The sequence below is a fragment of the Labeo rohita genome, unplaced genomic scaffold (assembly GCF_022985175.1).
Source record: "Labeo rohita strain BAU-BD-2019 unplaced genomic scaffold, IGBB_LRoh.1.0 scaffold_121, whole genome shotgun sequence".
NCBI classification, from domain to species: domain Eukaryota; kingdom Metazoa; phylum Chordata; class Actinopteri; order Cypriniformes; family Cyprinidae; genus Labeo; species Labeo rohita.
This window is the reverse complement of record NW_026127351.1, coordinates 111,004-124,562: the sequence shown is the minus strand read 5'-3', so window position 1 is coordinate 124,562 and position 13,559 is coordinate 111,004. Positions and strand designations below refer to the sequence as shown.

The window sequence follows — 13,559 nt, the reverse complement described above, 5'->3', positions numbered from 1 at the left end:
GCTCCAGAGGCCTCATCTGTCCATGAGTCTGCGCCGATGCTCCCGGAGACGGCAGCTTCTGCTGCAGAACCTCCTAACGGGGCGGCATCAACTTATGAACTGTTTCCCTCGTCTGTAGCAATTTCCATGATGGGAGTCGCTTTATGGTGTGTCTGGGCCGCGCATACCACCACTGAATCTCCAGAGGTGGCGGCTTACGCTGCAGAGCCTCTGGGGGTGGCAGCGTCTGCTACGGCATCCTCAGCGGCTGTGATGCCCGCCACAGTTTCCCCGGAGGTGGCGGCTGAGGCTGAGGAACCTCACAAAATGGGGACGTTCTTGCTCCCTGCATGGTGGTAGAGCCCCCACACCCTGCCTGTGAACTCTCTGTCCGTCCTGTTCCGGCCATGGAGGCCACCTATGAACTCTCTGCCCTTCCTGCCCCAGCCATGGAGGCCACTTATGAACTCTCTGCCCGTCCTGTCACGGCCACGGAGGCCACTTATGAATTCTCTGTCCATCCTGTCGCGGCCACGGAGGCCACTTATGAACTCTCTGCCTAAACTGTCATGGCTAGGGATGCCGTCACTGAACTTTCACCCTGTCCTGAACTGGCCTTGGAGGCCGTGAATGAACTCTCTGCCCCGTCTGTCTCAGCTAAGGACGTCAACTATGAACTGTTCAGACCCCACTGAGACTGCTATTAAGCCTACTGCATTCCCTGCCTCTCTCCTTGTTTCTCTGTCTGCCTCTTCTCTCCCTGTTTTCCCCAGGTCCCAGTCCATGCCGTGGGTGTCTATTGTGTATTGTGTTAGTATCTTTACGGAGTTGTTCCCTAGTTCCCTAGTTTAGCATTCTCGCCTGCTCATCTCATTTTGTCTGTCTTGCTGCCTGCCCTGTGGATCACTCACTCGTTTTTGGATGACCCTTTTGCCTAGCCCCTTGGATTACGTTCACCGTTCATTGACCCTTGCCTGCTTCACGGACTATTCTTGTGTCTTGCTCCTCATATACCTGTTTGCCACTGTTCGACCTTGCCTGTTTGTGACCATGTCTTTGTCTAACGTAAATAAAGCTTTGCATTTGGATCCGCCCGCTTCACGTCTCCTTCCCCACGTTACAGTTCTCTTATCCATTATTTTCTAAATATCTTATTCAGGTCAGTACTAAATTAAAAATAAAATGCATTTTTATGACCCCCTCTTATTTTGGTAAAATAAATAACATTTTGCAGATTCTGTATGCACACTTTTGACCTCAACTGTGCATACAATACGTACAACATTACATCATTCTCCATAGAATTTAAAAAATCAGGTCAATAATCACATATTTGGTTTTCCATACTTTGTGTAGTTTTAAAAGTACTAAATGCTGTACGCTCTCTAATATAAACATACTAAATTCCATCTTTCTGCTGCTCTAGCTAAAAAAAGCTGATTGTCCAAAAACAGTTTTCCTAAATTTAGTCAGACGGTTAACTCTAACTAATGACCTAGTTACAAATTGTCCTTACAGAAAGTCGTGGTGCAAGGTCATGAATTAGGATCAACTAAATGCTGGATTTTCAAAATGTGAACATTTTAAAGTTTGCGGCATAGAATCTTTAAAATATGTTGGAGAGTTTTACACACCGGTGTTATTGTGGCGACATTTCCACGCCCCTAAACATGACACGGCACAAATCAAAACGTGACTGGTTGCTGTAACTGTCAGTCAAATGACCTCTTGGACAGGCCTTGGCCATTCAAATCAGCCAAAATTCCCAGACCTTCTGCCTTCAGTCTGAAGGTGTGGCTACGTGAGACTAGAGACTTTGGGTCTCTCACATTTGTCTCCTCTAAAGTTTAGAAAAGATCTAAACTTTTATCTTAGATCTAAACCTAAGCTAAATACTCTGAGGATCTCGTATTTGTCCCGTTTAAAGCTTTAGAAAATATCTTAACATTACGAAGTGTGCATAAAGTACTTGAAAGGCACTTAAAAAAATAAAAATAAATTCACAGTTTAGGTCTGATTTAAGAGACAAATTATGCACAAAAGGACGTTCATGACATTACTCTTAATTGTTGACACATAATAAAAGAATAGAGCCTAAAAAGACTTACAGAAACAGTAACCCTAGAACTTTAGTTTCTGAAAGTCACATTAAATGGCATAGGACTTAAGCTTTAACTAATCTGATTATAAAAATACATTATATGGTATAAATATTTAGCTCATATTGAGACATTTGACTTGGTGCACTAAAGTTGTTGAGATCGCTTCTAAAATTTACAGGGAACAAATGTGAGTTACTGAAATCTCTTCTAAACTTTGGAAGAGTTTTCCATGCTTCCACATTTCAATTTGTATATGCTCATGCTAGGCTATATAATTCAAAACAATAACACTACTTCTCACAGCTATGCAGATGACATCTAAATCTACCTAGGTCTATGACCAAATGACTTCTGCTCCCTGGACTCTGAAGGTTCTTAAAGTAAATCAGAGAATGATGATGTGATCAGAACTGAAACTGACCAAGAAGCAGAATTCCACAGGAGGCCCCAAGTCATAGTCACATCTGCTTATTTCTGGAACACAATGACCAATCAGAGATGTTTAAGTCAGAGTCCACTCACCACTCAACTCAGCACTGAACAAAACTATGCTGTTTTGTGCATGATCGTGATTCCCTCACTATTTTAGACAAGATGTTGTTTAAGAACTTTGTAAGATTACAACGGACAAAGATTGCAAAGAGAACAAAGATAGTGATTATAAAGGGAGCTTTTTAGGCTATATATCATCCATTCAGAATTTGTATGAAAATTTTGTTTTTCGGCTAAATACATGCTGCAAAGTTTCGGGAATGACATGCATATTTATGCAGAATTCACTCTCAAAACAGCATTGATTAACAATAGCAATAGATGGGACAAAAATACATGTGAAAATGTGCATTAAGGCTAGAGTGCACTCACTAATTTCTGGAGCACCCTGGAACCGGTGAACATGGAGAGTTCTCACTCTTTCTTTCTGTGTCAGTGGTTCCCTTGAGATGCATTCGAATGCAAGACATCTCAGGTTAAGCATGTAACCAAGGTTCCCTGCGAAGGGAACAGGACACTGTGTCCTCTGGCGTTCGCTATGGGAAACACTTTCACTGTGACTGGTGTCTAAACAAGACAATAACATTGGTTGGTGACAGCCTATGAAGTCACTACCAGTGTGACCATAGCTATACGTTATTGTATTTTAAATGGTAGGGGGAAAAAACAACAACAAAAAAAAGTTTTTGACCTCAAAATAAAGCACCTTCCCTCTGTACATGGCTGTGGGGATGAGCATTTTTGTGGTGCTTGGAATTCAAAATAATTAATTAAAAAACTAATATTGCCACACTGATGTCAATATATAATGATAAATATAAGGAAATTGCAAGCCTAAAGTGTTTTTCAAGTGTCATATTTCTGTAAAGGCTAGGGACAGAAAAATGGACGTTTCCATAAAATGACCCTGCTCGTAAAACCATTCTAGATATTATAATTATTGCTTTTAAATGAATCATTTGGCCCACATCATGGAATTTGGTCCCCTCTAATAAAAATATGATTTGAAATGAGAGTCATCATTTTCCCTTTAAATATGAGACAATACTCTAGTTTTACGGGATGGGTGGCAACCCTAGTTGTAACTCTTTCCAGTGAGGCATACCTACTTATTAGATATTTGGATATATTATTTGACCATCTAAATATTGGAACCCAGCAAAAACAATATTCCAATATTCACAATTCTCTTCTTTCTGATAGTAGAAAACAAAACTTGTTTTTTTACTTGACTAGTCTATCCACTCCTGCTTGACTTGACTAACGTCTTACCCTATGAGGTTATTGACTACATTCAAAATCATTCATCCATATTAATTATGTCTATAAAAGTGCAAATATTGTATCAGGTCATTTGCATTTGTCAGGTGGATTCGAGCTCAAACTTGGGGATGATTCTCTTTCTTTACACACTCCTGCTTCTCCACCACCTTCATACTAAGGTGGAAAACACTATTTGCCGAATAATGGGAGATGCCAATTACCCACTATTTTCCAAGAATGGAGACATAACTATTGGAGGACTTTTTGCAATCCACAGAAAAGAAACATTACCTTCATTTGCGTTTATGCAAAAACCTCAGCCTCTATCATGCTCCAGGTTTGATATGTTTGAAACTTTGTGAAACATTAGAGCAGATAATGTTTTTATATTAACTGATTTGTAAAATTAAAAAAATAAATAATAATACACATTTCAGCATATCTAAAAATTTGTTTTCAACAGCAAACGACCCATGATATCTAAAACATTATTGTTTCAAGAATAAAAAAATATGTGAAAACAAAAGAAATATGATTATTTACCTTACTGTATAAATGTTTATTTATTTAGTTACTACAGTATTTACTGGTCTGATATTTCCACAGTGTGAATCTAAGAGATTTTCGGCTGGCTCAAACTATGATCTTTGCCATTGAGGAGATTAATAAAAGTGAAAGTTTGCTCCCAAATATGTCAGTTGGCTACATAATTTATGATACATGTAGCTCAAGACTGTCTACCATGACTGCAATAATGGGACTGATGAATGGTCAGAAGTTTGGACCAGAAGACAGATGCAATGGGCAGTCTCCTTTACATGCTATTATAGGAGAATCAGAGACTTCTGCCACAGTGATCTTGTCCAGAACTACGGGACCTTTTAAGATTCCAGTGGTAAAGAGCAGTAACAATAAATGTTTGACACAATCAGCATGCTGATGACTGTATCACTGTTTCTTGTTCTTTTTCTTTCTTTCTTTCTTTCTTTTTTTTTCTAGATAAGTCACTCATCATCATGTGAATGTCTCAGCAATAGGAAAGATTATCCTTCATTCTTCAGGACTATTTCTAGTGATTACCACCAGAGCAGAGCACTTGCATCCATTGTCAAGCACTTAGGCTGGTCGTGGGTGGGAGCTGTGAACAGTGACAATGACTATGGAAACAATGGAATGGCCATATTTCTGAAAACAGTCCAAGAAGAGGGAATTTGTGTGGAGTACTCTGTAAAATTCTACCGAACAGAGCCTGAAAAACTCAAAAAAGTGGTAGACACTATTAAAAAAGGCACTGCAAAAGTGATTGTTGCATTTGTTTCATTTGTTGAGATGGGGTTACTTATTGAGCAACTAAGTATTCAGAATATCACAGGCCTCCAAATGATTGGTGTGGAGCCATGGATAACAGCAAAGACTTATTTTACTCCAAACAGCTTTCATGCAATGGGAGGGTCACTGGGCTTTGCAGTGAAAAAAATTAATATCGAAGGGTTTGCAGAATATGCTATAAAACCATTCTGGGACACAGTTTTTCCATGCTCAGAGAGTGAAGGGAATTATTCTCAATATGCATTAAGTTGCAGCAGATATGAGGAGCTGCTTGCGCTGAAAAATTACAATGAAGATGTGACTGAACACAGATATTCAAGCAATGTCTACAAAGCAGTTTATGCTGTGGCTCATTCACTACACAGTCTACTCAAATGCAAAGAACAAGAAGGTTGCCAGAAAAGCCTGACAATACATCCACAGCAGGTAAAAGATAAAAGACAGATGAATAGACATATAATGTGTCAAAATGCCACAATGTCTAAATTACACCCCACTCCCCTCCCAGGTGGTTGAAGCTCTGAAAAAGATCAATTTTGCAATAAAGACAGGAGATCGTGTGTGGTTTGACAGTACTGGTGGAGTAGTGGCCCTGTATGAAGTTGTGAACTGGCAGCAGGACTCAGATGGATCATTCCAGTTTAAATCTGTGGGATACTATGATGCCTCACTGCCTACTTACCAGAACTTAGACCTTGATATTGAAAATATAATCTGGGCAGGTGGACACCTGGAAGTAAATGGCAATAACTTTCTGTCCTAGTTTTTATTTCAATTAAATCAATGTAATATTAAAACATTAATTGAGCACAACATTAAAAACGGAAATATTAACATTTTGAGAATGTGTTGACAATTTTCAAGTATTGTTTTGTTCAAGAGAAACACTTACAAACAAAATGAACTTACAAAATCCCCCATTATGCATTTATGCTCCAAAAATGCAATATGCTGTGCACAATGATATTTAATTATGTACTTATTTATGGACTTATTTTCTAATGCATTTTTCCCCACATAGAAACCAAGGTCTGTGTGTAGTGAGAGCTGTCTTCCAGGCACTAGGAAGGCTACACAGAAAGGAAGACCTGTCTGCTGTTATGACTGTATTCCATGTGCAGAAGGAGAAATCAGTAATGAGACAGGTAATCATCAGCTCATCTCACAGTTTCAAAGAAAACTGATTAGTTGCTCTTTTTGTTTTCTTTTTTTTACTGTTAAGGATGCAGTTTCTTATCAAAGGAGTTCATTAATGATTTTTTTTTTTTTTTTTTTTATATATTCTCTAACTATAATGATCGCAACTTCCTTTCCAGATTCAATTAACTGCAAGCAGTGTCCGGGGGAATACTGGTCTAATGCTGAGAAAAATAATTGTGTTTTAAAGGCTGTAGAGTTTCTGTCATTCACAGAAGTTATGGGTATAGTGCTAGTCTTTTTCACACTCTTTGGAGTAGGAATAACTGTGCTGGTGGCCATCCTGTTTTACAGCAAGAAAGACACCCCCATAGTAAAAGCTAATAACTCAGAGCTGAGCTTCCTACTACTCTTCTCATTGACTCTGTGTTTCCTCTGTTCACTCACTTTCATTGGTCGGCCCACAGAGTGGTCATGTATGTTGCGGCACACTGCCTTTGGGATCACTTTTGTTCTATGTATCTCCTGTGTTCTGGGGAAAACAATAGTTGTGTTAATGGCCTTTAAGGCTACACTTCCAGGAAGTAATGTCATGAAATGGTTTGGGCCTGCACAACAACGACTCAGTGTTCTTGCCTTTACACTTGTACAAGTTCTTATCTGTGTGCTGTGGCTAACAATATCTCCTCCATTTCCCTACAGAAATATGAAATATTATAAGGAAAAGATCATTCTTGAGTGCAGTCTGGGTTCTACTATAGGTTTCTGGGCTGTGCTTTGTTACATTAGCCTTCTGGCACTGTTGTGCTTCATTCTGGCTTTTTTGGCTCGCACACTGCCTGATAACTTCAATGAAGCCAAATTCATCACATTCAGTATGCTCATATTCTGTGCTGTATGGGTCACATTTATTCCAGCTTATGTCAGTTCCCCTGGAAAATTTACTGTAGCTGTGGAGATATTTGCTATTTTAGCTTCAAGCTTTGGTTTACTATTTTGCATTTTTGCACCTAAATGTTATATTATCCTGCTTAAGCCTGAACAAAATACAAAGCAACATGTGATGGGAAAAACAGCACATACATCCTTAGCCCTTAAGCCCTACTGAGAAATTAAAATAACCCGTCTATATTAACATGAAAAACATGTTGACGCAAATGGTCACCTGGGGGCAAATTTCACAAACACAGAAAAACACAAATAAGGAACCCTTTAATTAAAGCCCAGATGGAAGACACACCATATTAGTTTCATTTACAACATGGGGTAAAATTGTTCTAAACAATGAAAATTAACAAAACACATGATGCTACTGACTGTTCAATGGGGTGTAATTATTTAATTATAATCATGAAAAAAAAGACAGAAATACACTGAAACAGTATGTTGGACTTACATTGTACATTGGTTCCACGTGAATCAATTAATTTACACAAACATACACTTGTTCACATAACTTCAGCAACACAGAATAAAGTTTTTTGAGTGTTCCAATTAAGCAGCCTCAAAATGTTTTATATGCTCCCTCAAAGGATTAACTAATTTATTATATTTTTGTTACATAGCTGAATTAAACTAACTAAAAAAACTGTTAGTGAGCATGTATTAACATGCTAAATGCTAGTTAAACAACATAAACATCCTCTGTATGCAGCTGTCCTCAGCTTAAGTAAAAGCTATACTTTTCACCACGATGGTAACTCAGTGTAATTTAAATGGTCCTTAATCCCAAAAACTATATAAAACAATTCTTTATTTTAATATCTTTGATCCCATCATGCCGGGAACTACAGCTTTAGCAATGTCAACAACAAAAACGCAGTTGAATATACATTCCATGTCAACTTTTGTGTAATTTCCCCATCTTCACACATGTGTGAAGATGGGGAAATTACACAAAAGTTGACATGGAATAAAAATGTACTTGTTTGATGTATTTTCTTAAAGCATGTTAGTGGTCTTACTAATGTATAATAATGTAATGTAATAAAAAATAAATAAAATAATAATAACTCTTCCTATTATGTTAAATTGTGACTCATGTATGCAAGGCTGGGCTGCAGTTAAGCCAGTTACATTCAGATACATGCCTCCATTCCATTATAGCCCCTTTCACACAGCCCGTTGATCCTGGAAATTACCAGAGAATCTTCTGTGTGAACGCAAACACATACTGGGATTGATTCTGGGAACGATCCCGGGATGGGGACCTAGAAACATTGATCAGTCCTGAAATGAGCCCTGTGTGAATTCCATAAAGGGTGTGTCGTAGTGATGAAGCACATTATTGTGTTACTCTTTGACCGGGTGTTTTGAAGGCAGATCAACGTTCATAATGAAAAAATATGTGTAAACTGGACACATTATTTGTGTAATTTCCGGAATCACTGCGTGAAAGCATAAATATATGCCTAGTTCTTTCATGAAACTCTAGATGGAGCAGGCTGATGGGTGTTAACGTAACTGATAATATTCACAGCCTTATATAACTTGGCACAAGCTGATTGGTTCATGTTGCGTACACAGCCAATGAGCTTGCACCTTTATCTTTAAATGGCTGGTTAGCATTCACTTCAGCTTTTCGCAGTGCACTTTCAGAGTTTCTCTGAAACCCTCCACCTTCCCCAGCTCCACCTGTATAGATCTGCTATGAGTTATTTTATATGCTATTTATGCAGCAGCAGTATGTCTTAAATACTCACAGCGCCGTATCAACATATGCTTTGGCAGTAGCAAGTTCCTGTACTTACTTGCAGCAGTAGCAGCAATAATCTACAACTACAGACCTATTCTGCCAAGACCAAATACATTAATATTGTCATATCCATTACCATGCTAAAATCTTTAGAGAGTCTGAACTAAGACTCAACCTTTTTCATGCTGACTTTAACCTAAAATCTTAATTTATTTCTGTCACGACAACTCTCAGAGAGTTTAGCGTGGTAGTATACATGGCAGTGTTGATGTGTTTGGCCTTGGCTAAATGGATGTGCTATGCAGCTGCTGCTGAGGCAGAGCAAAACATTCTACTGCCAATACATGCACAGACATGCTGCTGTGAGCATGTAAGAAATAATGCTGCTGCACATACAGCATATATGAAATAAGCCCCAAATAGCATACCTCTTAGCAGATCTATGCAGGTAGTGCTGAGGAAGGTTAAAGGTTTCTGAAGCACGCTACAACTGCTACGGCAAGCACTGGCCGAGTATTTAAATGTTTAGCAGCAAGCTCATTAGCTGCGGATGCAATTAGAACCAATTGGTTGCACCACTTGAATAATCATGATTATATAAAATTGAGTTAAAAACTATCAACCTGTGCTATCTGTAGTTTTATGACAGAACTATTTGAGACAGAACTGTATTTCTTTAATCACAACTCTCTGAGAGATTAGCATGGTAGTATACATGGCAATGTAAATGTGTTTGTTGGGAGACATACAGTATATACTGCTGCTGCAGTGTGTCCTCACAACAGCTGTACACTAAACTGCTTGTTGCTGTAGCTGCATGAAGGCTAATGCTTATATGCTCAGTATTTTGCTCTGGATTTAAATGCAAGACTGCTAAACACGACACTTAGTTTAAACTTTGTTTATGGTTTCTCATTTAGGAATTAAAAAGGCAGACCAAGCCATATGTACATATGCATCTATCTATCTATCTATCTATCTATCTATCTATCTATCTATCAAATTTCTAAACCCAAATCTGATTTTATGCACATAATGGTGAATGCACTTTCCATCTAGCATGGCACAAAGTGCATTTTGTCCAGAATCACCAAAAAAAAAAAAAAAAGTGTAGAAATGTTTTTGATGTTGTGGAGGTTGAAGTGCTGTTAGATCATTGGTTACATTCACAATCATTCAACCATAATAATTACGTCTATAAAAATGCAAATACTGTATCAGGATATTTACATTTGGCAAACACACTTGAGCTCAATCTTTAAAATGTTTCTCTTTCTATATATATTCCTGCTTTTCCATCAACTTTATACCAAGGCTGGAAACACTCTTTGCCGAATGATGGGAGACCCTAAGTACCCACTGCTTACCAAGGATGGAGACATAATCATTGGAGCACTTTTTGCAATACGCAGTAAAGAAACAGTACCTTCATTTGAGTTTGCACAAAAACCTCAGCTTCTATCATGCTCCAGGTTTGTTACATTGCAATCAAAAAATGAAAATGTGTTATATTTACAAATCTATTTTATGCCAGTAAACTATTAAAACACCTTAATATAGTAAGGCATGACTATGTTTCAAGCATGGCTATGTTTTTTTTTTTTTTTCTAACTTTTTGATATGTTTATTTAATTGCTATATATCATTGTTGTTTAATGTTTTTACAGTGTGAATTTAAGAGATTTCCGGATGGCTCAAATTATGATTTTTGCTATTGAAGAAATTAACAGAAGTAAAAGTTTGCTCCCAAATGTTTCTATTGGATACCGAATTTATGATACCTGCGGTTCACGACTGTCTTCTATGAGTGCAACCATGGGACTGATGAATGGGCCAGAGTTTGCAGCAGAATACAGATGCAATGGACAGTCCCCTATACATGCTATCATAGGAGAAACAGAGTCGTCTGCCACAGTGATTCTGTCTAGAACTACAGGGCCTTTTAAAATCCCAGTGGTAAGGAACAGTACCACCAAAGTTTTGACAAAATCACCTTACTGATAACTGTTTCACTGTTCTCTCTTTCTCTCTCTCAGATAAGTCACTCAGCCTCATGTGAATGCCTCAGTAATAGAAAAGATTACCCTTCATTCTTCAGGACTATTGCTAGTGATTACCACCAAGGCAGGGCACTTGCATACATAGTCAAGAACTTAGGCTGGTCTTGGGTGGGAACTGTGAACAGTGACAATGACTATGGAAACAATGTTATGTCTATATTTCTCAATACAGCTCAGAAGGAGGGGATCTGTGTGGAGTACTCAGTGAAATTCTACAGAACAGAGCCAGAAAAACTCAAAAAAGCAGTAGATACAATTAAAAAAGGCACTGCAAAAGTGATTGTTGCATTCGTTTCACTTGTTGAGATGGGCTTACTTATTGAGCAGCTAAGTATTCAGAATATTACAGGCTTTCAGTTGATCGGAGGGGAGGGATGGATAACTGCAAAGAGTTTGATCACTCCAAACAGCTTTCTTGTGCTGGGAGGTTCACTGGGGTTTGCATTTAGAAAAATCAATATTGAAGGGTTTTCAGATTACGTTATTAAATCATTCTGGGACACAGCTTTTCCATGCACAAAGACTGAGAGGAATTCCTCAGAACATGCATTAATCTGCAGCAGATATCAAGATTTACTTACACTAAGAAACTACAATGAAGATGTGCCTGAACAAAGATATGCAAGCAATGTCTATAAAGCAGTTTATGCTGTGGCTCATTCCCTACACAGTCTACTGAATTGCAAAGAACAAACAAGATGTGAGAAAGGCCTGTCTATACAACCAAAACAGGTAAAACAAATAAAAAAAAAGGTTCAACAGAAATAGACAATATCCCTCAATGCACTAAAAGATCTTTTTTGCTAGGTGGTTGAAGCTCTGAAAAGAGTAAACTTCACTGTAAAGTTTGGAGATAATGTGTGGTTTGACAGCACTGGTGGTGCAGTAGCCCACTATGAAGTTGTAAACTGGCAGCAGGACTCAAACAGATCATTCCACTTTAAACCAGTTGGTTACTTTGATGCCTCACTCCCACCTGATCAAAGCTTTATGCTGAACACTGAAAATATTATTTGGGCTGGAGGACAGCTGGAGGTAAATGGCAATAATCAGTTTGTACTACAGGGTTTGCTTAAATTGTGGTAAACATAATATCTTTTAAATAAATACATAAATACTCCTTGTATGTACCTTAATAAAAGACATGAAATTTGAAACATGCTATATTCTGCACTCATAAGTAAAACATTAATTTTCAGAGTCAGTATAAATAAAAATGTAAAATGTAATTTTCCATGTAGAAGCCAACATCTGTGTGCAGTGAGAGCTGTCTTCCAGGCACTAGGAAGGCTGCACAAAAAGGAAGACCTGTCTGCTGTTATGACTGTATTCCATGCGCAGAAGGAGAAATCAGTAATGAGACAGGTAATCTTCAGTCCATCTCACTGTTCCAAAAAAAACTGGCTACTTGTTCTTTTTGCTATCTTTTTTTACTGTTAAGGATTCAGTTTCTTATCAAAGGAGTTGAAAAATGACTTTTTTTTTGGCTCTAACTGTAGTAATCATAACTTCCTTTCCAGATTCAATTAACTGCAAGCAGTGTCCAGGTGAATACTGGTCTAATGCTGAGAAAAATAAATGTGTGTTAAAGGCTGTAGAGTTTCTGTCATTCACAGAAATTATGGGTATACTGCTAGTGTTTTTCTCACTCTTTGGCGTAGGATTAACTGCACTGGTGGCCATCCTGTTTTACAGTAAAAAGGACACCCCCATAGTAAAAGCCAATAATTCAGAGCTGAGCTTCCTGCTGCTCTTGTCATTGACTCTGTGTTTCCTCTGTTCACTTACTTTCATTGGTCGGCCCACTGATTGGTCCTGTATGTTACGTCACACAGCGTTTGGGATCACATTTGTCCTCTGTATCTCCTGTGTTCTGGGGAAAACAATAGTGGTGTTAATGGCCTTCAAGGCTACACTTCCAGGAAGCAATGTCATGAAATGGTTTGGGCCTGTACAACAACGACTTAGTGTTCTTGCTTTTACATTTATACAGGTTCTTATCTGTGTCCTTTGGCTAACAATATCTCCTCCATTTCCTCACAAAAATATGAAATATTATAAGGAAAAGATCATTCTTGAGTGTAGTCTGGGTTCTACTTTAGGTTTCTGGGCTGTGTTAGGTTATATCGGCCTACTGGCTGTCTTGTGCTTTATTCTGGCTTTCCTTGCTCGCACACTTCCTGATAACTTCAATGAAGCTAAATTCATCACATTCAGTATGCTAATATTCTGTGCTGTATGGATCACTTTTATCCCAGCTTATGTCAGTTCTCCTGGAAAATTTACTGTAGCTGTGGAGATATTTGCCATTTTAGCCTCAAGCTTTGGTTTACTATTCTGCATATTTGCACCTAAATGTTATATCATTCTGTTCAAGCCTGAAGAAAATACAAAGCAATATATGATGGGAAAAACAACATGTAAGTCCTACTGAGAAATAAAATACCATGCCCATATTAACACTGAATTAAAATAAATAAATAAATAAATAGATAAATAAAT

The 13,559-nt window shown here is 38.1% G+C and overlaps 2 protein-coding genes across 2 annotated transcripts; both read left to right on the top strand.

The window, feature by feature from the left end:
• Positions 1 to 3,949: 3,949 nt before the first annotated feature.
• LOC127157819 (extracellular calcium-sensing receptor-like) lies at positions 3,950 to 7,410 on the top strand. Its single transcript, XM_051101031.1, has 6 exons — positions 3,950 to 4,173; positions 4,443 to 4,731; positions 4,836 to 5,591; positions 5,674 to 5,901; positions 6,187 to 6,310; positions 6,482 to 7,410. Exons 1-6 carry the CDS (start codon positions 3,965 to 3,967, stop codon positions 7,408 to 7,410), a joined length of 2,535 nt encoding a protein of 844 aa, XP_050956988.1. The 5' UTR covers positions 3,950 to 3,964.
• A 2,835-nt stretch (positions 7,411 to 10,245) lies between these two features.
• Positions 10,246 to 13,491, top strand: LOC127157820 (extracellular calcium-sensing receptor-like). The gene is made up of 6 exons (XM_051101032.1): positions 10,246 to 10,469; positions 10,665 to 10,953; positions 11,034 to 11,789; positions 11,865 to 12,092; positions 12,299 to 12,422; positions 12,578 to 13,491. The coding sequence occupies exons 1-6, from the start codon at positions 10,261 to 10,263 to the stop codon at positions 13,489 to 13,491; spliced, it is 2,520 nt and encodes an 839-aa protein (XP_050956989.1). The 5' UTR covers positions 10,246 to 10,260.
• The last annotated feature ends 68 nt before the right edge of the window (positions 13,492 to 13,559 follow it).